Source organism: Sarcophilus harrisii, chromosome 1, assembly GCF_902635505.1.
Source record: "Sarcophilus harrisii chromosome 1, mSarHar1.11, whole genome shotgun sequence".
NCBI classification, from domain to species: domain Eukaryota; kingdom Metazoa; phylum Chordata; class Mammalia; order Dasyuromorphia; family Dasyuridae; genus Sarcophilus; species Sarcophilus harrisii.
Window position 1 is genome coordinate 219478914 of NC_045426.1, and position 27501 is coordinate 219506414.

Consider the following 27501-nt stretch of genomic DNA (forward strand, 5'->3'; position numbering starts at 1 on the left):
AAGAGAAATTAAAAAACATCAAAGAGCCATATGTTCATATATTTTTATATGAACAAAACATGAGCCATATTTTTAATGGAATTAAAATCATGTCAAACCTCTCATCTTTATTTAAAAAAAAAAAAGTTGTGTCTTTCTCTCTCTTTCCTCCTTTAAACAAGCTTTGCTCACAACCTCACCTGAACTCTGATTAAAAGGTGGGTCCTGGTAGAAAGAATGAAAGAAAAACGAGGTGCTGGGGTTCTGGAAAGGAGCCAAGAGTGTTGTACGAGAGGGCACTTGATTGGTTGCAAACTGTGCTCCTTTTGCCTGCTTCTTCTGTTCTATGACTAACAGAAATTCTCCACCCCCATTTTCAGTGCTGGGCAACTTATTGAGCTAACCCCATAAAATCCTTATCAGCAGTCTGCTTCTGTCCCTCTCCTTCCCCTATCTCATCTTACCCTGCACTATTTGATTCTTAGGAGGCAGCTCAAAAACCACTCCGGTATGGCAGCTGGTGCTGTATTCCTGATCACAGGTGAGTGGAGACCCTTTCCCTTAGAGTTGGGAAGGGAGGTGAGGTGATTGGGTAGAAAGAGCAAAAGAATACCTCTCTAGCAGTCTATACATTGGAGGTCTGAGAAGGAAAAAAGAACAGTTGGAAAGAAAGATTAAAGAAGACCAGAGTAGGATTTTGGGATGGAGATGAGGTAGAGAAGTAGCATAGGGATGGCAAAATGAATAAGAAAACTGATGTGATGAAGACTAAAGGGTACAAACTACAGCCATACCAGATATGGGACAAAATAGTGAGCTCCATTAATTTAGCTCAAATGCCACCTTTTCTATAAAGTTTCTCCTGATCCCTCTATTTATAAGTAACTTCTCCCTCATCAGCTCTTATAGCATATTTTCTATTTGTCTTAAGGAATACTAGTGTGTTAAAGAGAAAAGAGAACTAGACTGGGCTCAGGAGATGATTGATTCTCACTAATCTTTGCAACTATGTGATTCCAAGCAAGATATTTAAGCGCTCTGAACTCTAATTTCCTTATATGTAAAATGGGAATAAGAATGCTTGCCCTACCTCTGTACTAGTGTTGTTGTGAGGAAAATACTTTTGTAAATCATAAATGCAAATTTGGAATATAATGGACTCATATTCCAATTCACATTATATTTATCTGGATCTCTCCCAACTAGACTATAAATTCTATTATAGCAAAAACTATATATATTTTTAATATCATGGTATATAGCCATGGATAGTGCATTACTCCTAGGAGATGGTTAACATATGTTAGAAGAAAAGAAAGTGAAAAGAGAAAAGGGGGCAACTAGGTGGTGAAATGGATAAAGCACCAGTCCTGAAGTCAGGAGGACCTGAGTTCAAATCTAGTCTCAGACTCTTAATATCTCCTAGCTGTAAGACTCTGGGCAAGTCACTTAATATCCACTCCCTCCAAAAAAAAAAAAATGGTCACTGTTCTCTACTCACCAAAAGTTACTAACCATTAAGACCTGAACTGCCCTGACAGTGTAGGGGTGAAAGGTAAGACAAGGATTTGTTCTAGCAAGGACGAAAGCACAAACTCATAGGAGTTGGAAGACAGAGAGCCTGGTCACAGTAATGGTGGGCCACCAGAGTATTGACCACCAGCTCTTGGATATTACATTAATGCCTCAGTTCTTTCTAAGCTTCAGATGTTCCATTCCCAGTTTCCCATTTTTCTGCTTAAACCTTGTCCCTGTCCTCCCCATATTCCTTATGGTTCTTGTTATTAAATTCAACTTTCTTACACTAAGGAAAAAGGGTTTTACTTTTTGATGGAGGTCAGGGGGAAGACAAGTATATATTCAAATATATATCAATATATGCAAAATGAAATTGAGCCAGGACTAGATGAACTCTAAAGTCTTCCACCCCAAGAGACAATGATTCTTCTGCTCCAGTTTCTGAAGCTACAATCAGAATCAATACTTTGGATTTGACTTGTAACTTGACCTTAGTTTTCAAAGCTCCAGTCAAAACTCTAAAGTTAAAAGCTATATTGGTAGAAGGAGATGCCTCCTCAAATGCCTACGTCAATGACTTTGGAGATATGGAAAAATAAATGAATTGGAGCATTCTATAATTTTGAATTTGAATATATAAATGAATATTTGGGTTTTTAAATATCTAGGGAATAAGTATTTTGTGACACATGTGATACATTAGGGTTTCTTTTTATTTTGTATTTTGTTTATTTGGAAAATCCTAAGGAAGAATAATTTCTAAGAAAGTTTTAGTCATAGTTGCATATATATGTATATGTGTATACATATATATGCATATGTGAATAATATATTCATATACATATGTACAAAGACACACATATATATATCTGCTAGGTGGTGCAGTGGATAGAGTAACAGGTCTGGAGTCAGGAAGACTCATCGTCTTGAGTTCAAATCTGGTCTCAGATACTAGCTGGGTGATCCTGGCAAGTCATTTAAAAAGTCCCGTTTGTCTTATCTGTAAAAATGAGTTGGGAAGACAATAGCAAACAACTCCAGAATTTTTGTCAAGAAAACTTCAAATGAGGTTATGAACTCTCTGATATGACTAAAAAACAGCTCAGCCACAATATACATACATATGTGTGTTATTGTGTACATGCATGTATATATATATATATATCCATGTGCATATATATTGCACATATGTTTTTATAAATGCATATCTTATTTCTCCTATTACATTATAATGCATTGAAGGTGTCAATCTGTGAGAGAAACTGGGCCCCCTACCCTGCTCTAAACAGCAGTTTCTAACTGTCTTTGTTCCTGGGCAGAGATAATTTCAAAGACATTTCTTATAATCCCTCAAAACCTTCAATACTCCCTTCCTACAGTTTAGTTGTTCTGTGTACTATATGCCCTTCTGCTTTCCCCACAACTATGCACTATAAGAACCTCCTTCTCCCCTTCTTCGGCATCTCTGTCTGAATAAGGAAGATTGCTTTCCTGACTCACAATTCCTCAACCTTGAATAAATGTCTCAGTTTATTTACTGATCACTGAGTTGATCTAACTTTTTTTTCTGGTTGACAAAGGATCAAGGATTATATTTTCTATTTTGTTTGAAATTCCCAATATAGTTTGGTCACTGAGGGGCACTTAGCATTGAATGGCTGCACTGGAATGCTGACCAAAAGAATTAATTTGATCACAGATTGTTTTAAGGGAGGCAGAGCTTCCAGGAATAAGGAAATGATTATCCTTCCATACTCTGCCCTGATCAGACTTAATCTAAAGCATCATGTTCAGATTTTGGTGCCACCATTCAAGAAAAACAAAAATGAGCATCCAGAGAAGAAAAGAGAAGACAGTTAAAAGCACTGAATTCATGTCATATGAAGACTGGGTGAGGGAACTTACCTGGAGATGAGAAGATACAGAGGGGAATAATAGTTGTCTCCAAGTAGTTTAAAGACTGGAATGTAGAAAAGGGATAATTAGCCTTGTTTGGTTTGGTACCAGAGGGAGGGCAGAATTAGAAGCATTGAGTGAATGAATGAAAGAATAAAAAAAGCATTTATTAGGGGCAGCTAGATGGCACAGTGGATAGAGCACCAGCCCTGAAGTCAGCAGGACCTGAGTTCAAATTTGGTCTCAGACACTTAACATTTCCTAGCTGTGTGACCCTGGACAAGTCACTTAACCTCAATTGCCTCAGCGAGGGGAAAAGCTTTTATTAAATGCTTCCTAGGAAAATACAAAAAGACAAATTGAGTCTCAATGTCAAAAAATATTTCCCAGGAACCAAGATGGTGAAGAAAAAGCAGGATTTTCCTTGACTCTCCCAATTTCTCTTCCAAACAACTCTAAATAATCCTTCAAAATGAATTCTGGAGCAGTAGAACTCACAAACAAATGGAATGAAATAATTTTCCTGCCCAAGAAAATTTAGAAGATTGGCAAAAAAAAGATCTGTTGCCCTGGGGTGAGAGTGGAAGGCAAGCCTTTGCAAGCAAAGTCCCAACAAGATAGCAACAGATGTTGGGGGCAACTAAATTGGCCATGGCAGCTTCCAGCCTCTCAGTTCACAGATAGTAAGGGAGTTAGACAACTCTTCAGAAAGGATTTATAAGGATCCTTTTGCTGGCATTGAGTGCATGACTTTATTGCATTGCCCTTTTGTGGATCAGTCCACAGTCCCAGGGCAAGGACAAGCACTAACACACCAGAACTTGTGACCAAAGGGGAACAGGTGATGCTGGTCACAGTTCTATGTTGGAGTCCAGCTCCTGTAGTGAGTGCATTAAGGATGTGAAAATATACAAGGGGAAGGCAAAAGAATTCGGTTAGAACTCTCCAAAGTTGATTGATCAGAGAGACAAATATACATACCTCAAATGCTTATAGATTTGATACAAAGTACACTCTTTGAAGTTCCTATAGCCAAATAAGATCTACTGAAATGTAAATGATTAAGCCCCAGATCTTAGTTACTTAGACAGAGATGTAAATAGTTGAGATGCACACCAGAGTAAAGTTTATTATACCATTGTTTCAAGTATCTTTCTCCCAAATGCCTTTAGTCTCCACTGTGGGCTGTTTTTCCTGTCATGACAAAAGTCTATTGAAGAGAACTCCTTAAAAAGTATAATTTTCCAAATGAAAAAGGAGGTACAAAAGCTAATGGGAGAAAACAATTTCTTAAAAATTAATATTGGTTCAGTAGTGTTTAATGACCATGAGACCACCAAAAATAACTAAATAAATAAAACATCAAAAGAAAAAACATAGAAGAAAAAGTGAAAACTTTCACTGGAAAAACAAGTGACTTGGAAAATAAATCAAAGAGAGATGATTTTTAAAGTATTGGACTATCTAAAAGGCATAAACAAAAAGAGAGCCTAGATATTATTCATCAAGAAATTATCAAGGAAAACTACCCTAATATCCTAGAGCAAGAGGATAAATAGAAACTGAAAAAATCCATCAATCACCTTCTGAAAGAGATCCTAAAATGAAAACTCCCAGGAATATAATAACCAAATTCCAGAGCTCCCAAGTCAAGGAGAGTATTGCAAGCAACTAGATAATTCTAATATCATGGGGTCACAGAATAATACAAGATTCAGCTTCTTCTACATAAAAGATTTGGAGGACTTAGTTTGGGATATTCCAGAGGAGAAAGGAACTAGAACTACAACTAAAAAAATCATCTACTGAGCAAAATTGAATATAATACTTCAGAGAGAAAAATAGATATTTAATGAAATAGAGGACTTTCAATCATTCCTGATGAAAAGACCAGAGCTGAATAGAAAGTTTGACTTTCAAATACAAGACTCAAGAGAAACATAAAAAGTTAACAGGAAAAAGAAATCACAAGGGATTCAATTAGGTTTATTCTTTCATGGGAAGATGATACTTGTAACTCCTAAGAACTTTCTCCTTATTTGGGCAGTTACCAGCATCTAACATAAACAAAAGATATGGGTATAAGTTGAAAATGGTTGAATGATACCTAAAATATTTAAGTTAACAAGTGAGAAAGAAAGGCATTGAGGAAAAGGGAAAGGGAGAGGTAGAATGGGGTAAATTATCTCACATAAAAAAGATCCAAAAGAGTTTTTATAGTGGAGAGGTAAAGGAGGGAAGTGAAGGGAAACACTTGAACCTTACTCTTATTGGAACTGGCTCAAAGAGGAAATAACATACAATCAGTTGAATATAGGAATCTATCTTACTCTACAGAAAAATAGGAGTGGAAAGGAATAAGAGAAATCAAAGAGCTAGCTATTAGAAAGAAGAGTAAATTATTGTAAGCAGCAGACAGAAGCAAAACTTTTGAAGAAGGAGAAGGTGAAAGGAGAAAGAGAAAATAGGATAAACAGCAGGGAAAATAGGATGGGGGGGGAAATTACAGCAAATTTCTTCAATGAAATCCTCATTTCTTGAATGTATAGAGAATTGAGTCAAATTATAAAAATTAGAGCTATTCCCCAGTTGATAAATGGTCAAAGGATATGAACAAGTAGTTCTCAGATGAAGTAATCAGAGTTATCTATAATTATATAAAACATGATCTACACTATTGAATAGAGAAGTGCAAATTAAAATAACTCTGAGGTACCACCTCACACATATTAGATTAAGAAAATCACAAGTGTTGGAGGAGATTTGGGAAGACTGAGATCCTAATGTACTGTTGATAGAGTTATGAACGAATTCGATCACTATGTAGAACAATCTGGGACTATGGCCAAATGGCTTTAAAACCATGCATGCCCTCTAACTCAGCAATACCACTACTAGGACTTTATCCTGAAGCAATTTTTTTTAAAAGAAAAAATATTTATAGCAGCTCTTTCTGTGGTGACAAAGAATTGGAAATGGAAAGGAATACCCATCAATTGGGGAACAGCTAAACAAGTTGTAGTATATAATTGTGATGGAATACTACTGTGTTATATAAGAAATGATAAGCAGAATGCTCTCACAAAAACTTGAAAAAACTGATGCAAAGTGAAATAAGTAGAATCAACAGAACAGTATACACAGTAACAACAATATTATATGATGATCAACTGAATGACTTAGTCATTATCAGCAATACAATGATTTAAAATGCTATTCACCTCCAGAGAGAGAACTGATGGAGTCTGAATGCAAATTGAAATACATTTTTTTTACTTTATTAGTCTTGGGTAGGATGTGTGTGTGTGTGTGTGTGTGTGTGTGTGTGTGTGTTGTTTTACAGCTTGACTAACATGGAAATATGTTGCTTGTCTTCTCAATTAGAGGGGAGAAAAAGGAGGGGAAAGAGAGGGAAAAGTTTTTTTTTAATCTTTAAAATTGTTTTACATTATCAAAAAGGTTGTTTTACATGTAATTGGGGAAAAACAAAATAATTATTAAAAAAAGAAAAATAGAAAAAATGTTCCCAACAGTTAAGAGTTGCGCAAAAATTAAATTTCTCATTAGAAATCTTCAAACAAAGATCAGATGGTCAGTTTGACAGTGAAGGAGTAGAGGATGATCTTATTTTAGATATTCAATGAATTGTTTGGTGTATGAGGTCCTGCCCAATTCTAAAATTCTGTGATTACATGACTTTGGCTACTCTCTGTAACCTTCCCTTTGTCTCCCCTTTGTTCCCAGAGTTGTTGTTGTTGTTTCAAGAGAAGATTGAAGGGAAGAAGCAAGATTGAGTTCTTACTCTTAGAAAAATTAAATAAATAGGGATCCAGGGCACATAGATGGGCCCACAGTGCTGAATACAAAGTCTGTAGAAAAATGAGGTCCTGGCATCAAAATAGGAAATTCTATTCTGAGATGAAATAAAAGGTTTTAAGGGAGAATTACTGGATCAAGAAGTGATGGTACCTATAATAGAATGAATAGTGGTTTTGGAGTCATAAGTTGTTGATCTTTAGTTATTTTCATTTGTATTCAATTCTTTGTAACCCCATTTGGAGTTTTCTTAAAAGATAACAGATTGATTTACCATTTCTTTCTCCAGCTCATTTTATTACATAAGAAAGTTGAGTCAAACAGGGTTACATGGCTTGTTTAGGGTCACAGAGCTAATAAGTATTTGAGGCTATATTTGAACTCAGGAAGATGAGTCTTTCTGACTCTTGACCCAGCACTCTATCCACTGTACCAACTAGCTGCCTATTGGAATCATAAGACCTATAATTCAAATCCCACTTCTGATTCTAACTCTTAGTGTGACTTTAGGCTAGTAACTTACTTTTGGGCCTCAGTATCCTTATCTGTCAAATGAGAGCTGGACTAGATGGGCTTTAAGATCCTTTCCAGTTCTAAATATATAATCCTATAATTATATGTGTGTACACACATTTATGTGTATATACACACAGTTATGTATACATACACATGTGTGTATGTGTGTGTGTTTATTCCCAGTCCTAGCCTCTTGTCATGGATTCAACCTGGACATCAAACATCCCATTATCTTCCAGAAGAATGTAGCTAGTTTTGGGCAGAGTGTAGTCCAGTTTAAAGGCTCTCGGTAAGTATTGCTGGATAATATACTTGTGGAAGCTTTTTCCTTTCCTGGTTTTCTTAGCTCAAGTCCCCATGAGCAGAGCTGAGAGTGGGATAACAACACAGGAGCACCATTTTGCTCCTTCTACCAGGGATACCTCATGACTATCCTGTGTTGAGAATGTAAAAATATTCTCAAATACTCAGCACCATCATTTCAGGATACCCCTATGTGGTATTCTGAAGGGTTAATTAGAAGGGTAAGTAGAGATGGGGGGAAATGTCACAAGTTGGGCCTGAAAGTCAAGCTTTGCCCCTACTGGCAGCTCTCCCAGAAGCTAGAAGAATCATGCATGGGAAAAAAGGAACAATTATACCAACCTACTTCCTTTTTTTTTTTTTTTTTGTTTCAGCTCAGTTCTTATACAGACTCTCCCTAAGAAAAAGTCATGAACTCTAATACTTATCTTACTGCATGAGTACTAATATTTTCAACATTTGTTTTTTAATGATATTTTATCTTTTTCCTTCCAATCTCTTTTTACATGCCAATTTTCCCTCTATGCCCCCAGGCTCATGGTGGGAGCTCCTTTGGTAAGGGTTTCTGCCAAACAAACCGGGAGACTCTATGAGTGTAAATATGACACTAGAAGTTGTCTACCCATCCCTTTACAGAGTAAGTACCTATCACCCTTGTTTTTAATTCTCACCTCTTCCCATTGCCATCTGATGTTTGTTAGCTCCCTGCCCTATCAATAACCCATTTTCAGTTTTCTCTTCCAGATATCTAAGTGATGGCTTTTTGCTGACTTTGGGGAGTTACCGAGTGTTTGGGTGAATCTCTCTTATTTTTGAAGCAATGAGGATATTCTCCTCTCCAGATGTTGTATACTTAAGTGGATACTTAAGAGATGCTTATTAGTTGATTGATTACTTGGGGCAATACCCAACAAGCTAAGTTGGGTCAGGGACTTGGAACATCAGACACTCGGTATGGATTAGGTTTAGAGCTCAGGAAAGACCAAAAAATAATAAAAATTAAAGGGGCCAGGGACAAGCTACTCAAATTGATTCTAAAAAGAAATCTAATTCCCCACAAAGTGGCCTAATTCGTGAATCCTAATGCCCAGGGCTGGATACTTCTTATGCTGCCCTCACTCATGGATGAGATGTTAACCCTATTGTTCTCAAGTCCCCTACTTTCCTCCTTAAAATGAAGTGTTTCATCCTCTTAAAGACCCTTATACCCTGATTATATGTGTGACTATGTCTATCTGAGTCATGCATGTCTGTGTTTCCCCAGTCCCCCAGGAGGCAGTGAACATGTCCCTTGGACTCTCTCTGGCTACTGGTACAAACTCTTCACAACTACTGGTAAGTTCATCTAAGTCACAAGGCAACTAGGGCTCTATAGGAGCCTCTAGGGAGAAGTGAGGGACCAAAGGATACAATATCTGCATGTGGGAGAAGTTGGCAAATGGGAAAAAGAATCAAATCAACAAGCATTTATTAATTAAGTGCCTACTACAAACCGAGTACTGTGCTAAGTATTCCCCCTAGGAATACTAAGGGGAGGAGGAAAAAGTCCTTCCTTTTAAGGTGTTCACAGTTTAATGAGGGAGACAACACCAACTATGTTCAACCACATATAGAGAGGATCTCAGAGGGAAAGCACTAAAATTAAGGAGGCCTGGAAAAGGGTTCTTGCTAGAGTTTGGGTGGAAGTCCTTGGTACCAAAGATCAGTACCTTCCCTCAAATCCATCTTCTCCCCAGGTCTGTGGACCTACAGTACACCAAACCTGTGGGAAGAATATATACATGAAGGGTTTTTGTTTTGTGCTGGATTCAAAGGTACAACAATGTAAGACAATTCCAGAAGCCCTACAGGGTAAGTCACAGAAAAGATGACCATATTTCTATGCATGATGATTACATTTTTCCCAAACCAAAAAGTGGAACATGTCTCCTACCCAAAGATATTCTGTCTCTAGTAACTAGTTATAACCACTTTTTCTTGAAATGGGGACCATTATGGAAAATTAGAGATCTAGGGTCACTGTATATATAATAGACAAACCCATTTATGTATTCTGTATTCAAATATGTGATAGATATATGTTAGCAGAGAGACCTAGGTCACAAGGATTCAAGTCTGACTACCCTAGGATTCATCAAACCCTCCTCTGAAAATCCTGACAGAGGCTCATAAAGTCCTGTGTTAAAGCCCAAGTTCATACTCTTTACTGAAGTGGAAGAGAATCTAAGATTCTGATGTCATGATGGGGGAGTTCTAATATAGTATGAGGAAGCAGAGATGAGGGAAAGGAATGGGAATCTTTCCACTTGAGTAGAAGTATCTATTCTCAAGGATAAAGTCCTGTTTGGCCATTGTTGAAAATTCCTTATTCTAGGGAGCTACCTATGATTTGAAGAGTTCAAGAACTAGTTATATATAAAGAGAAGGAGGAGATTTCCTGCAGGGTGTAGGACATAGGTCTAAATTACCTCTAAGGTCTTTTTCACCTCAAAGACCATTATGATTCTATTTGGAAAGAAAATTTCTATCAGGAGACTTCACTGATCAGTTCATGACTTTTATGTCTCTCTCTTTTCATCTTCACAGAGTGTCCAAAGCAAGAAAATGACATTGTCTTTTTGATTGATGGCTCTGCCAGCATTAATTCCGATGAGTTTCAGCAAATGAAGAGTTTTGTCAGAGCTGTAATTGACCAGTTCAAAGAAACCAACACACAGGTAAGGATTGGGAGGAAAAAGTCTAGTTTCTACTACCTGTGGATTACAGGTGGCATGGCAGCTAAATTTCATTTTACTATGGGAATGGTTGGATGGAGAGTGGATGAATCGCTTTCTGAGCTTGGATTGGAGAGCAGTGGAGACTACTTTTCCAATAGCATTCTCTTGATTTTTCCAGTTCTCATTGATGCAGTATTCAAACCTACTTAAAACACATTTTACTTTTGCTGACTTCCAAAAGAGCACCGACTGGGGAAAGCTTGTGGATCCAATTTTGCAGCTGAAGGGTTTGACCTACACTGCCACTGCCATCAGAAAAGTAGTGTAAGTCTCTCCTTCCATAGTCTTTTCACTTGAATCACTTGAATTTCAGTGGCCCACTGACTGCTTCAATCCCTTCCTAAACTCAAAGTCAATATTGTTTTATCAGTCTCATCACCTTCCCTGTAAGAAAGAATAGGGTTGGGAAATAGTAAAGGTAACAACTGAGGCAACTTTATCTGCTATGTTCTCCCAAGTCTTCCTAATCACTACCTTCATGTATTTTACTTTTCTATTATTCAGGAGGAGCTGAACCACAACTAATCCCAATAACTAGGATTCAGCTTTAAACACAGACCTTGGGCAATAAGAAAGTAATAATAGTCATTTTCTCACTACCTTTCCTGCCCCCTTGAACCAATAATTCTGGTGCCCCTCCCCAGAATCAACTGTTACTCTGTGACTTTCTTCCCAACAAAAGTCATGCTTTTTTTGGTAGGAAAAAAAATCTCCAAGAGGGTTTGTCCCTTTCTTTTCCTTGCATAGAACTGAATTGTTTCAAAGCTGGAATGGAGCTCGGAAGAATGCCACTAAGATCCTCATTGTAATCACGGACGGAGAGAAATTCAAAGATGAGCTACAATATGAAGATGTCATCCCCCTAGCAGACCAGGCAGGAATTATCCGATATGCAATTGGGGTATGCGCCTTGTTTTTCCCCACTTAACTGCCTTTCCCCAAAGCAGGATACTCATTCCCCTTTTAGAGAGAGGTACATCTTCCCCTTACCTTTGGTCCCAGAAATTGCTATCCTTGCATCTTCATGAAAGACAGCAATCCTTCCTAAGAGGGGCCATCCTCATCAGACTCTGCTACTGTTTGCTGATAACAGGTGGGAGATGCTTTTGAATATGACAAAGCCCGGGAGGAACTGAGCATAATTGGATCAAAACCTGCAAAAGAGCATGTGTTCTGGGTGAATAACTTCGGTACTCTTAAGAACATACAGGAACAGCTTCAAGAGAAGATCTTTTCTATTGAGGGTAGGTTGTAATCCTAGCTAACTGGTGATCCCAATCCTGACTCCAAATTCTGTTTTCCTGTTTGACACTTAAAACTTTCCCACCTCCCTCAAACTTACTTTTCCAGGTATATTACACATCACATTCCCTTTCCTGTATTCTGTGGTCCAGCCAAAGTAGCCTTCTTGATGTTCCTCACATGACAATACAATTACAGTTCTATACTTTTACCATCCCTGGAATATACTCCCTCCTCATTTCTGCTTCCCTAGTTTCCTTCAAATTTCAGTTCAGATACCATAATGCACAAGAAAACTTTTCTGAGCTTTCCACGCACCAGTGGCTCTCCACCAATCACTGTCTTCTGTTAATTTTGTATAAGTTACTTGATGGCAGAGTTTTATTTCTGTCTTTGTAACCCCCAAACCTAGTACAGTTTCTGAAATTTAATTGGTACCTAATACATGTTTGTTGATTGATTGCTCCAGTGTCAATCCGCTAACCTTGACACATTTCTTGTCATAGCCTGAGCTCCTCTGCTAAGTTGGAAATAGCATTCACAACTTTTGTTCTGAGAATGAAATACCAGCTATCAGCTTGGTCTCCCCACTCATTTTCAGTCTTCACAGTTTTTTTTTTAATGTTTCCAGTCTCTCTTTCTCTCTCTCTCTCTCTCTCTCTCTCTCTCTCTCTCTCTCTCTCTCTCTCTCTTTTTCTGTGTGTGTGTGTGTGTATATATACACACACACACACCCACACACACATAGTGTATGTGTGTGTTATATTCTCACAGGAACTGAATCTAGAAGCAGTATCTCCTTCCAACATGAGATGTCTCAGGCAGGCTTCAGTGCTGCCCTTACATCTGTAAGTGAGTCCCCTACTAAATAAGGGTTATGTGGTGGAGATGGGGAAGGGAGGATTACAATCAGGTAAGAGCACGTATATACATGGCTATGAAAGTGCTTCTTTGAGGGATGGAATATTTCCATTATTTCAATACCTCTAGATATAACAATTTTTCTGCTCTCAGATGGGACCAGTCCTAGGAGCTGTGGGGAGTTTTGACTGGTCTGGAGGTGTCTTCTTATACTCCCCAAATCAAGATCCTGTCTTTATCAAGACATCCAAAGAAGACATGCATGATGCTTATCTGGGTAAGGAAAAACTGTGAAGGAAAAGAGAGAGAGAGAATGGGGAGCATAGGGAAGGAAGATGTATTTGGGAAAAGAACTGCTTTTCTGGATGTCCTCCTCCCAACCCCATCAGGAGAACAGAAGACAAAAGGCATCCAACTATGGAGATCCACAGAGGCTTTATCTCTTCAGGTTATTCTGCTATGGTAGCCATTTGGAATGGAGTTCAGAAACTTGTCCTGGGGGCCCCTAGATACCAGCACACAGGAAAGGTTGTAGTCTTCACCAATGTTGGTGGCACCTGGGAGCAGGAGACTGAAGTCAAAGGGACACAGGTAAAAATCAAAGAGCCTGGAGCTGTGAGGAAGGAACCAAAGGGAGGAAACAGAGAGACAGAGGCATTAGAGACAAGGAGAGCCAAAGATGAAGTATGGGTGTGATTATGTGTATATGTGTGTTTTCTGAGAATTAAGTGGACTTTGAAGTTCTAAGGGAAAAGGCTTTTGAATCTAGACATATAGAACGATCATAGTGGCTCTTTTCTTTGGAAGAAAAAGGGCAATATGACCTCAGAATTTGTCATTTCAGGTAGGATCCTATTTTGGAGCAACCCTGTGTTCCATTGATGTGAACAGTGATAACAACACCGACCTGATCCTCATTGGAGCCCCCTATTATTATGAACAAAACCGAGGAGGCCAGGTGTACATTTGTCCCTTTTCTCAGCAGGTAAGGCAGTTCCTAGGGGGATAGAATTTAGTTCTTGAGTATGTAAAGTACATGGTTTCAAGAATTACCTGATTAGATACAGCTAGTGGTACAGTGGATAGAGCACCAGCCCTGAAGTCAGGAGGACCTGGATTCAAATCAGCCTTTAGACACTGAATACTTCCTAGCTGTGTGACCCTGGGCAAGTCACTTAACCCCAATTGCCTCAGGGGGAAAAAAGGACTTACCCGCTTATCAGAGCCTCTCACATTGTTTCTTTTCCAGAGGGACAAATGGAACTGTGAAGTTGTTCTCCATGGGCAGCAGGGGTATCCTTTTGGACGTTTTGGAGCAGCACTGGCAATAGCAGGGGATACAAATGGGGACAAAATAACAGATGTAGTAGTGGGTGCACCTGGGGAGGAAGAAAACCAAGGAGCCATCTATCTGTTTCATGGTGTGTCTGAATCTGGTTTCAAGCCTTCCTATAGCCAGGTAAGGCATTATTCCCAGATATATATCATCCAAGTTGGGAGGGCCTTCTGAGACTAGCTAGTAACCTTCATTTATGCCTTCATCCAAGTCACTGATCAAAATAACCAGCAAAATGGGCCAAAACTCTGGGACATTTGATTAGAGGCATCATTAATTCAATCTGATTCAACAAACATGTCTTATGTATCTATTATGTGTGCTTAGTGAAATATGCTATGATCTAGATGTTGTGGACTATCTTAAGTAATAAGGTAACAATTCTGAAAAAAAAAATTGAATAGGTCTGGCCTTTAAAGAACTTACATTCTACTGGGAAAAAGTAAATTCTTTTTTGGTATGAATGTAATATAATTCAGTTAAGTAAACAATTATTAATTCCCTGTTATAGTGAAGGAACTGTGCTAGGTGCTGGGATTACATTAAAAATGGCATAGTTTGTTCCCTTAAGGAGTTTACATTCTAAGAGTAGGAATATTGCATGAACACAGATATGTGTATTATATGATCTGGACATTTTTGATAACTAGGCCACTTTCAGCTGTAGGAATTAGAGAAGGCTCCCAGGAGAAGGTTGTACCTGGGCTAAGAATGGAAGGGAAAAGAATTCTGAGAGGCAGTAATGAAGACATGGGAAAGAGTCTATGTATATGAGCAGAAGCAGAAATAACATATCAAGTTAAGGGAATTGCTAATAGTCCAATTTAGTTGTAATGAAGAATGGGAAAAAGAAAAAGAATATGAAATGAGTCTGGAAAAGTAAGTTGAAACTACATTATAGAGAGCCACTGAAGGTCCCATGAACTCTGATCCTATTTCAATTTTACTCCCAGAGAATTAGTGGCTCCCACCTTTCCCCCACACTTCAGTATTTTGGACAGTCACTGAGTGGGGGACAAGACCTCACTCAGGATGGACTTGTGGATGTGGCAGTGGGAGCCCAGGAACATGTGTTGCTGCTCAGGTGAGAAAAGCCCCACACCTTCCCTTCTAATTCCTAATCACCAAAACACTGCTTCTGAACACTTTACTCTGCTGCCAGAACTCTTGTATTCTGTTTCCCTGTCTTATATCCCACAGGACATGTCCAATACTGAGACTTGAAGTATCAATAACATTCACACCTCCAGAGTTAGCAAGATCTGTATTTGAGTGTTGGGGACAAAAGGCCATCAACAGAGAAGCAGGAACTGCTATAATCTGCTTTACTATTTCTAAAAGTACTCCAGATCATCTGGGTGAGTCTTTTACCAACAGACCTAGCAATCTCCATTTACCTGAATCCTTATCTAGACTGAAGAGTTTCAGGCTGGGTCATTTCTATTTCTTGATTTCACTTCCAGGTGATGTCTCTAGCTCTGTGGCTTATGACCTTGCTCTGGATGCTGGGCGGCTGAGTCCTCGTGCCATATTTGCTGAAACAAAGAACTGGACATTAAATAGAATTAAAACTCTGGGTCTGGGGAATTACTGTGAGAATGTGAAATTGTTGTTACCAGTAAGTGTAGACTAGAATGTCTGGATTTTTGGAAGGAAAGGGAACTGTTGACTGAAGAAAGCACATTTGAGGAGCAAAACACTTGTGCTCTGGTTGGAGGGTAGGTGAAAGTGGTAAAAGATGGAGGGGTAAAAGATTTAGGGGATAAAAGAGCAGAATACTTGTCACCCAAAAAAGGTTAAAAACTTAGAAAATCAGAGGTGATGGTCCGATGTACATAAGAAAAAATAAAATGGAGACCATGACTCAATCTGAAAAGAGAATGAGGTCAAAGGAAAGATCAATAGACAGAGGGCCAATGTACCTCATTTCATTGATATTCATTCTTTATCAGTATTGTGTGGAGGACTCAGTGAACCCCATCAGTCTTCGCCTCAACTTCTCTCTGGTGGGACAACATATCTCTTCATCTGAGAACCTCAGACCTGTTCTAGAAGTGGGTTCCCAGGACCTCTTTACCTCCCATGTGAGTCTTTAATAATATATGCTATTCTTCCTCTCAAGCATCTACAATGGTTCATTTTTGCCTACCTACTAAATCAACCCAAAGTTTCTCTGCCTGTTATTTAAGGTCTTCCATAATCTGTTCTCCATCCTACACATGCAACTTTATTCCTGTTATCCTCTACAATAGGCTGATCTCTCAATCTTGTCCTTTATGTGCCATTTTATGCTTCTTTCCTGGTATGCTCTTCCTAACCTCTCTGGCTGTCTAAATCCTACCAATTCTTCAAGCTCTAGCTCAGATCAAGACTATTTCCTCAATTGTAGCCTATATTGATTTCTCCCTTCTCTAATATACTGTTGCACATAAGTGCGTACCAAATTATTTAAATTACTTCTCTAGTTGTTTAAACCTCTGTCAGTCTTTTCTTCCAATTATATTTAGGGAAAAGATTTTGTCTTTGAAATTATGACTAAGGATAAACTAATGGGGCATTGTACCAGTCTGCTAACATCCTGCAGTAGATGTTTCTTCATATTCTGCTATCCTAGTTTTTCTTTCATGGCTAGCTGGCTCAGTACTTCATAGTCTTCTGAAGATCTTCTACAATGAAATGCCATGAAAGTCCTGCCCTGCTGCCATTCTATTGCCACATTTCCCACCTCCCATCCTCCTTCTCCTCTTCCCAATTCCAGTTCTGTAGGAAGGGATCACAAGAGGTGGCTTGGTGGAACTCCTCAATATGCCCACTTTGGAGACTTTTTTCAGTCAACACACATACAAATACACTATTCTGCTGAGTCACTCAACTAACCCTACTGCACTATGGGTTCTTTTTTTCTAATTCCATTTCCTGCCACCTTTCACCACCATGTATGTTCTTCCCAAAGTTAAAACCTCCTCCTGAATTTTTCCCAGGCATCAGAATTCCTAATTACTGTTCAGCTTGTCCTAATTTTCCTTTAAATTTCCCTCAGTATAGACCATATAATAGGTATTCAATACATATTTGTTCATTGACATAGCCAGAATTTCTAGGCTCTGGAGTGGTTAGTGAAAAAATTGGAGATCAAGGTTCAAATGTTGAATATAAAGAGATTAGGAAGGCATTTTCTTTGCAGTTCCCCTTTGAGAAGAACTGTGGAACAGATAACTTCTGTGAGGATGACCTTGACATTACATTTAATTTCTCTGGGTAAGTGAAATATTTTTTATCTGTCCTCCAATCCTTCCACTGTAATCTCCATTATTTTCTAACCTTTTCTATTTCAACTGTGCCTGCTACTGTTATCTTTTAATTTATTCTGCTTTTGCCAATGACCAATTCTTGTTCATTTCCTATTTTTGTCACTAATCTCTAAACTCTGTTTTGCAACTTTTAAAATAAGATAAATGTTAACCCTTATTATTGATATTATTTTGTCACATCTTGTCTCAAGGTTCACACCATTAGTGCACCCAGTTTCCCCCTTTTTGTTATATTTTTCCTGATTTAACTTTTTCTTTTAATTACTTCAATATGTCTATTATCGTTTTTATTGTGTTCCTCAATGAAGAAGGCAGTTACTGTTGCCAGGAACCTTGAAGAGGATGCATTGAATCAGTTTCTATAAAGCACTTCTGTGCAAACTTCTAGATTAGAGTTTCTAAATTGGTTCTCACCATACTGAGATGACTGTCGGAAGGGAGAATCAAGGCTGAAGAAAGAACTGCATATACCTTGGATATATCTTATGTATTCTCTTAAATTTGCCTCTGCCAAATGTTGCAGGATCCAGGGAATCAGAGTTTGTGGTGCCCTGACATTTTATCTTGAGGGATTTCTCATTGTGTTTTTGATGCAATTATTGAAATCATTTCAGTATATCTTTATTCTGACATTTTGTCATCTGATTTTTTGTTTATTTTTTTATTTTACCAGGATACTTTTTCCAAACTCATTATTTTTAATAGTCTTAATTTTCTTTTAAGGATTTCTGTAGAGGGCCACAGATAGTGGAGGAACTCTGGGTGAGGTATAAGATCCTTCAGCCCAGAAGGAACCTGCTGACAATGTCTGGTTTGGCTCCCCACCTCCCTTTGGTGTTCTCACCTTTCCTGAGAAGTCAAATAGGGCATGACCACCTGTGTTATACTTGAAATAAGGATACTTACAACAAGGTGTTAACTCAGTGGAACTGATGAGACAATGGTTCTCTAGTTTACATATACTTAGTATGGTGATAATGGTTCTCTAGTTCACACATATTCAGTATGCTGTAATGGTATAATTACAATACGGTATATAAGGGCTAAAAAGGACTGAAAGATAGACATTCTTCCTTTTACTAGCCTCATGATGGCTCTCATGTCTCCTGCATTAAGATCAAGGCTAGTCTGAACATTACAGATTTCAGACAGTTTTGCTTCTTTGGGGCATTTATATTGTTATTTCTTGAAAAGTCATGAGAAAGAAGACTGTCTTAAGACTCTTTTTTCTTGAGTACCTATCTGGGGGTCCTGTCTTAAATGCAGAAATCAGACATTAAAGTTCTGAAATCACTCTCAAGGAACCAAAATACCAATAACTACCAGCCAGCCTCTGGTTCTTCCTACAAATTCTAAATTTCTTTTGTCAAATCAAGTTAAAACAAGAAGCATTTAATAGAGAGATAGAATGCCATATATGAGGAACAACAAGGAGATTATATATATATACACACATATATATTCTCATAGGTCCTGCCCCCTTATTTCCATGTTCTTCTTCAGAAATCAGCCCCCAAACTTAACCATGACCCCTAATCCTAACTCTTTCTCCCTATAGTTTACAGATCCTGGTGGTTGGGAGTAACCTGGAATTGAATGTGACAGTGACAGTGACAAATCAAGGGGAAGATTCTTACAGGACCATGGTTACCTTCTTATATCCCCCAGGACTGTCCTATCGAAAAGTGTCAATAACTCATGTAAATATCACATTAGTATGATAGTTTCTTCCTAATGCCTTTCTCCTCCCCCAAGTTTCCTTGTCTCACTGTATTATCTTTTACTTTTTTGTCTCTTACACCAGAATTGGCACCCTCAGCAATCTGGACGTATTGCATGTGAGGCAGCAATGCCTGAGAACAAGGCCCTGAAGAGTACTGGCTGCAGCATCAATCACCCCATCTTCCAAGAAGGAGCTAAGGTTAATACCTCCTACCGATTCTCTATTTCTCTGTCTTTCTCATGCTCTTTGTCTGTGTTTCTTTCTCTTTTTGTTCCTCTTTTCTCCTTCCTTATTTTATCTTCCTCTTAGTTCATTATCCTCCGCTTTATTCTCATCTTTGTTTCTTTTTTCTTATATAGAACCCTACTCTTATAGATAAACCAGATTAAAATTAATTAATTAATAATCCAATTTAATAATTAATGTTTATTTAATATCAGAAAATCCACACTTACAAAATTAGGTAAATTAAGGGCAATTCTTCATATCACAAAATAATTCTTATCCCTCTAGTTTCTTTTAAATGTAAATGTGATTTTACAACAGGCTCATCACATAAAACTATGTAATCACATAAAGCTTTATAGTGACCTCCAGGGAACAATACATATTGTTTTACAAGGGAATTATGTTTTATAGGATGTTACATGAAATCAACGAGCTATCAACTGGGATTGGGAAATGTTTTCATTACATAAAGCTTTATGTTGTAATTATAACACAAGTTTGGTCCCTAGTCCCAAAAACAATGTTTACCTTGGTTCCCCCTCTCAATAACAATGATCTCTCTAATTCACTTTGACCTCACCCAGGAATACTGGGATTTGGGCTCAGGATATCAAATGCAAGATAGGTTTTATTTAATCCCAAACACACACACACACACACACAAAATGTAATGGGGCAGCTAGGTGGCACAGTAGATAGAACACGAGCCCTGAAGTCAGGAAAACCTGAGTCCAAATCTGATCTCAGATACTTAACACTTGCTAGCTGTGTGACCCTGGGCAAGTCACTTAGCCTCAATTGCCTCAGGGGGGAAAAAAAGTATAACATGAACTTATATCTGAAGCCTCCTTTATAATCATGGACACTCTTGAACTTCTAGCAACACTTTCCTCTGATAGGTACCCGATTTGCTCTCTGGATTTATAACCCACCTGACTCACAGGATCAAGGGCAGACTAGGCTGAATTGTTCTTCAGAACAAATGCCCTGCTTTGCCAATCCTCATGTTTTAGTTTTGTGGACCTCTCTTCAAAGCTGATATTTAACATCTCTATTTTGTTTCTTTTCAAGTTATTGTCTAGTGCCAGATCTTAAAAGCACAACATTTCCTGTAAAGACCAAGTAAAAATATTAGTTCCTCTGCAGTTCCATGTGCAGCCTAATGTGTCTATTTATGTATTCTTTCCTTTCTAACAACTCCTTCAGAGGACCTCTCTGAAGATTCCAATGTCTTTTCTCTTAGTAGGATCTTTCTTTTCTCTAATCTTTTTGATTCTCCTTCTGCTGGGTCCTCATCTCATTTTAAAAGCCAAGCCCAAAGGCCAGCTTAAGATATGGAACCTTATTAACAATAGCATCAAGTCAGTAACACTCACTGGAATGTTCCATTAAACAAAAGCCAGCCAGTAAATGAGAACTCAGTCTAGGACAATTCGCCTTATTCAGGAAACTGTAGGGGAGAGATCAATGGGAACACACCCACAGATTTAATTATTATTGCATTTCAGTTGAATAAATCTGAAATAAGCACTTATTAGGTGCTTAGTTTGCTAGGTGTCTATGGGGGATTCAAAAGAAACAAAGGATATGAAGAATTTATATTTTTTGTGATTTCCTGTTCCTTCCTCCATTAGGTCACTTTTGTAGCAACATTTGATATCTCTCCCACTGCCACTCTTGGAGATAAGATGCTCATGAAAACTAAAGTGAGCAGGTAAGTCCAAGATGTATGTAATTTCCTCCCTCCCAGTTCACCTTTACCTCCATACCACTCCACCTCTGAAGTCCTTCCCCAGATGTTTCCATTCAATTTAAGAAGCATTTATTAGGCACATATTAGGTACCAGGCACTATGCTAAGTGCTAGCAATACAAAAAAAAATTAATAGTCCTTTCCTTCAAGGAATTTATATTTATTGGGGTGAGAAACTACATATATATAAAGATAAGTGATATATATATATATACATATACATATATATAAAAATATAAGTGATATATATAAAGATAAGTGATATATACATATAAATATATATATAAAGATAAGTTGATACAAAACAATTTGGAACTGAAGGAATAAGGGGATATTTGCAAAGGGGAATATTCATTTGTTGGAATGACCTGCTTTCTCTTTTACTCCAGCGAAAATAACACACCTAAATCCAACAAAACCACATTCCAACTGGAAGTACCGGTGAAGTATGCTATCTACTTGGTGATCAGCAGGTATCAGTTTTCTTGGCTGCTGGCAACACACGTGCCTTAGCATTGACTCATACTTCATACTCATAAGCCTTCTTTTGGCATGAAACCACTGCTCTTTTGTACTTGTAGTCTAAATCTCAAAGTAGATTTACACTTTGTGATCAGGACTTTTCTGAACTATCAGATGTGAAACATTCACACCCCCAAGTAGGATGTGGTCTGAAGCAACACAGAGGAATGAAACTAAGGAGCAAGTAGAAGGAGGTGTTAGTATTATCAGGAAGGTCATTAAAAAAAAAAAGTCAAAGCCTCATAACTGGGATAGATTATACCAAACAGCTGTGACTAACTGGTTCTGAGATTAATCTTCCAGAGGGAAATGAAGTGCCAAAAAGACTTTGAAAGGAGCTGAAAACCCAGAAAGAGTTGAAAGGAAAACTATTTTTAAAACTAAGATACTAGACCAGAGATAAGTCAATATTGTCAAGGGGCATAGGCTGGTACTGCCAATCTGTCTATTTCAGGAAGGCAGGAAACTAAAAAGATTTCTCATCTGTTTATTTTTCTGTAATTTGGGTGTTTTTTGAGGGACTCTATCTGGTTTGGACTTTAAGGGATAATGGGGTTCTCCATGAGTGAGAAGAGGAGAGATGGGCACAACTTGGATAGGGTAGAATGCAGGGTAAAGAAGTCTGTATTAGCTGAAAACAAAATTGCAGGATTTTTGCAGTCCATACAGCTAAGTGGGATACCAAAGTGATACATTGGATTAAAAAAAATGGGCTTGGAGTCAGCAAGACTGAGTTCAGATCTAGTTTCAGATTTACTTACTAGCTGTATGATTCTGAGCAAGTCATTTAACCCTATTTGCCTCAATTTCCTCATCTGTAAAATGAACTGGAGAGGAAAATGACAAACCACTCCAACCTTTACCAAGAAAACTCCAAATAAGATCAATAAGAATTGTACACAACTCAACAACCACAAAAACACTTTTTGAGCTTGTCTGTAAGACTGATCTAGGTTAATCATCTATCTGAGAACACTGGCAAGTTCCTCCACACTCTAAAATTCAAATTCGTCAGCCACATAATGAGAAGGTTGGATTAAATGATCTCCAAGATCTCTTCCAGCCCTGCTATTCTAAGATTTTAGGCTTTATATTGAATGCTGATTCACATCTACATTATTTCTATGAAAATACCAGTAAAAGGATTATTTTACACAACAATGGTGTCCCTCTTCAGTTTGCACAACTAACAATCTATGCCCATATTTCATGCTTGTTCAAAACTCTCATTAAGCACTCAGACCTACCTACAGTCCTTAAATATTCACAGCCTATAAGTACCTATTCCTATGAGAGTCAGAATGGTATAATGGATGATAAAATGCTGAACTTCAAATCTGTCAGGAAATTTTGTATTAGAATCCTTCCTTGGATAAATTACCAGCTATGGGTAAATTATTTAATCTATGTTAGCCTAAATTTCCTCTTTTGTAAAATGGGGATAATGATTCCTTTAGTATCTATTTCACAGAATCAGTGGGGGGACCCGGAAGAGACAATGTAGCAAATGCTTTGCAAACCTGAGTATGATGTATAAATGTCCATTCTTATTTGTAATGGGACTCCTGCTCCATATTGTCATGAAGACGTTTTGCATGTTTCTTCCTGTACAACCAGCAATTTAGACCCTCTAGGACTGTGTGTTAATCCATGCTAAATCAGGGGAACAACTGAGGGTTTCCTCAAGACCTGCTTTTCACCAGTAGTTCCTCTCTCTCCAGCAAGGAAGAATCTACTAAGTACTTAAATTTCTCTACTTCTGAGGAGAAGAAAAGCCAGGAGGTCAAGCACAAATACCAAGTGAGAGGATGGGGAATACAAATTCTGGGTTCTGGAAGGAGAGTAATAAAGACTCAGGAGACATTGGGGGAAAATGGGGAAAGAGTAGCCAAGTGGCTCTGGGCAGGACTGAGGTGGAAGAAGGATTTGGAATGAAGGAATGAAAATCTACTACATATAGAATTTTATTTCTTCTTTTGGCAGGTGAACAACCTGAGTAAGCAGAATCTGCCAAGCAGCATTAATTTTTGGGTTCCTGTGGAACTAAATAAAATGATTGTATGGAATGTGACCACAGTCAACTCCCCCCAGGTGCCCTAACATTGACTGAAGGGGTTCTTACCTCCTATTCTCAGAGTAATATTTTGCCCTCAAACCAACCAAGTGTCCATTATATTCTTCCTCTCCTTCTCTCCTTTCTTCTCCCTCCCTCCCTCCCTCTGCTTTCCCCCTTCTTCCTTGCTCATCTTGTTCTCTCCCTGCAGAAGATTTCGTGTGTCTCAGAAAGGAATCCCCCCAGGTATTTTGACTTCCAGACCCAGATTCAGACAAGCCCTGTTCTGGTGAGGATTATTTCTAGTAAATGCCCCTAGGACCAGCTGCCCATTGTGGAAGTTGAGGTGGGAGGAGGGGAGATAAGGCAAGGTAAAGTAACAATTGGATTTCTTAATTTCAGAGTTGGAGTCATGTCACTATGACAGTACATAGTAATATGATATTGGCCTGCAAACACTCACCACACCTCAAATCAGACAATTTGTGTTTTCTTTATTTCTTGTTATCTATCCTCAAGCTGATCACCCCCAACCTTGCTTACTTCCTCTTTTCCAGGACTGTTCCATTGCAGTTTGCCTCAAAATTAGATGTGATATCTCTTCTTTTGGTGTCCAAGAAGAACTTGACTTCACTCTCAAAGGCAATCTCAGCTTTGGCTGGGTCAGCCAAGTAAGTAGGGATTAGATGTGAAAATTTTATTTAAAGCTAGTTGTTCTTCCCACCTTAGCAGGCACATTTCCTATGCTTTGTAACTGCCCCAAAATCAGTAATTCCAACCTCTCTTTGGCAGACACTGCAGAAGAAGCTGATAGTCAGAAGCTCTGCTGAAATCATTTTTAATGAATCAGTATATTACCAACTTCAAGGACAGGAGGCCTTTTTGAAATCCCAGGTATGTGTAGGTCAGGCAATGGTGACTCTGCTCTTGATAGAAAATTAAATGGTGCTGGGGCAGCTAGGTGGTGCAGTGGATAGAGCACCAGCCCTGAATTCAGGAGGACTTGAGTTCAAATTTGGTCTCAGACACTTAATACTTCCTGGCTGTGTGACCCTGGACAAGTAACTTAACCCAATTGGCTCAGCAAAAAACAAAAAAAGATTGAATGGTGCTATAGTGACACATGTAAATGTCTAATCTATCAAATGATAGTAGGATAGATGGAGCCTAGAGAATTTTCCCTGCTTGGGGTAATTATTAGGGGTGGTGGGAAAGGAAAAGTTAGAAGCAAGAGGCTCAGTGTTTGTGGTACTGATGAGTTTTATCAGCAAGATATCTGACCTCTTTTGATGGGTTCTTCCATGAATTTAGACAGAAACAGTCCTGGAGCAATATGAAATTCACATTCCCATCCTTCTTATTGCTGGCAGTACAGTGGGGGGACTTCTCCTGCTGGTGCTCATAACAGTTGGGCTCTTCAAGGTAAGACTCCACTGTACCCCATGTTATATATCTTTTCTGACAAGGATCCCTATTTCCACCTTTCATCTATCCTTTCTTTCCAACTTCTATTTTCTTCACCTTTACTTTTTTGTTGTCACCATCTTTTCTCCATTTCCCAACATTTCTGCAGTTACCCATTTTTTCCTTTTTTCCATGATGTCCTGATTATTCTATTTCTCTATATGTCTCTCTCCCTCCCCCAGCTTGGCTTCTTCAAACGTCACTACAAAGAAATGATAGAGAAAAACATCCAGAGTATCCAGTTCAGCAATGAGGACTCCTTCACAGATGATTTGCCTACACTAAAGTAACTGTTTCTTCTGCCAATCACTCAGGAGTGCTATGTATACAATTATACTCTCATTTGGATAAACTCAGAAAGGATGTCAAACATGAAGAATAATTTAGTTTTCCTGTCATATGATATCGATTTCCCTAATTAGTAATGAAAAATTTGCAACTTATATGTGTATCAATTTTTACAAAGGAGGAAACACATGTGTGAAACTCCCTGTATGCAAATAGCTGCCAGCTTCCATGTTTGCTCATACCACACTACTATTTGCCATATTAAATGAGAATGTGAAATATATGCTTTCCGTTGTGTTTTCTTTTCATGTGCCAAATATTTTATAGTAGGAGTGTGCAATTTTGCTTGTATCAATAAAATGATTTCTCTGTATAACTAGGAAATACATAAGAAATTCTAATCTATTAATTAGCCTCTTTCACATAAACTATACTGCTATTATATCATTGAGATTGGAAATGTGTGAGGTAGAGTTTAAAAAGTCTGCTTTGCCACTGCACTCTAATGACCATGGGATCTTCCCATCTGATTTGTAGCTAAAATCATCCATATAGTTTATCTTCTCCATTTAGAATGTGGGCTCTTTAACAGCAGGGGTTGTCTTACTTTTCTATTCGTATCCCCAATGTTTATAACAGAGCTTTGAACATAGTAAATGTTTAATAAATGCTTTATTCATTCATTCAAGAGAGAATAGAATGGTTGGGAGTTAAAGCTTAACTCATTCTGGAAGAAGTTCATTTTCATGACCAGAGTAAGATTTTGTGAGACTTAAAAAAAAAAGTCTAAGAAAATTTCCTTCCTGAGAAACTAAATTGTCAAGGAGAAATTTTGAGATGAGTGAATTTAATTTTTATTGTGTAGAGAAGATATCCTGAAGAAAATTCCTAAGAAATTTTGACTGTTACACTGAGGGAGCTGAGATTATAGTTCAAGTAAAATGTATTATGAAGAAGTCAACAGTTAAAATTGAAGGTTAGAGGTTACTAGCTGGGATTTTTCTCACAAATGATATCTTGTTGAAATATTTAGATATGCCTTTGTGTTGTTTGTTACAATGTTATGTATTGCCAGTAACATTAATGTTTATTTAAACCAATGAGATTAGAGAAATTGATATTGATAAAGATGAGCAAAAACTGGTGAGTCAAAGATTCTCTTTAGTTGGTATATAAACTGGGGGCTCAGAACTATTTAATTTATATAAGATTGCACTTCTATAAATTTATGAGGCAATATCAGAGCAATCCCTCATCCCTCAGCATGGGAATCAGTAAGAAAATGAACCACGAATCAGGTACAGAGAGGTTGGTGTAGTTATGAACCAGTGTGGGGTACCCATACAGCCCTCCCATCTAGCTACCCATGGAAATGAAAGAATTTTCCCTCCCTCCTAGAGAAAATAGCCATTAAGTTTTTTCTCTTTTTGTTTTGGAGAGTAGATGACATTCTGCCTTTAAGAGGGAAAGGAGGAGGAGTGAGAGGGGATAATATGTCTCTAGTGAGAGGCAATGAGAAGAGCTAACATTAGAAGAGATGGACTTGAATTCATAATTTCTAGTTCCCAGTCAGAGCTGGAGTTAAAAATCCCATACTTCTCTGTGCCTTTGGACAAGCAAAAACCTCTTACTGAACCTAGACAACTCTCTGAAGTTACAGATTACAGTCTATTTCCATGGAGGGAATTTCTGCACTGTGAATTCCCTTCACCAGATGAAAAAAGGGATAGTGCAGAAAAAGTACTAGCCCCTGAAGTCACAGCATTTGTCCCCACCCTTAATGAGACTTGGCATCAGATCTCACCTCTCCTCCGGCCTGTTGTAACCTTGAGCAAGGCATTAACCTTTCCTGGGCTGTTTATCCTCTACTACAAAGTGAGGGAATTTAACTAGATGGTTTCTGGGTCTCTTCCAGA

General features: G+C 38.1%; 1 protein-coding gene across 2 annotated transcripts; it reads left to right on the plus strand.

Moving 5' to 3' along the window:
- The first annotated feature begins 345 nt into the window (after window positions 1-345).
- LOC100921928 (integrin alpha-D) lies at window positions 346-26859 on the plus strand. 2 transcript variants are annotated; one of them, XM_003761338.4, is made up of 30 exons: window positions 347-520; window positions 7909-8014; window positions 8562-8665; window positions 9293-9363; window positions 9765-9879; window positions 10615-10745; window positions 10924-11069; window positions 11553-11706; window positions 11899-12049; window positions 12822-12895; window positions 13062-13185; window positions 13357-13499; window positions 13753-13893; window positions 14158-14367; window positions 15198-15328; window positions 15445-15602; window positions 15708-15862; window positions 16197-16328; window positions 17429-17502; window positions 19114-19255; window positions 19360-19476; window positions 21141-21220; window positions 21648-21731; window positions 23502-23580; window positions 23764-23871; window positions 24045-24122; window positions 24391-24504; window positions 24626-24727; window positions 25145-25255; window positions 25480-26859. In XM_003761338.4, the coding sequence occupies exons 1-30, from the start codon at window positions 490-492 to the stop codon at window positions 25585-25587; spliced, it is 3474 nt and encodes a 1157-aa protein (XP_003761386.1). In that variant the 5' UTR covers window positions 347-489; the 3' UTR covers window positions 25588-26859. The 2 variants fall into 2 exon arrangements, with proteins under 2 accessions (XP_023353086.1, XP_003761386.1); XM_023497318.2 differs by lacking the exon at window positions 24045-24122 and having other exon boundaries at window positions 346-520.
- The last annotated feature ends 642 nt before the right edge of the window (window positions 26860-27501 follow it).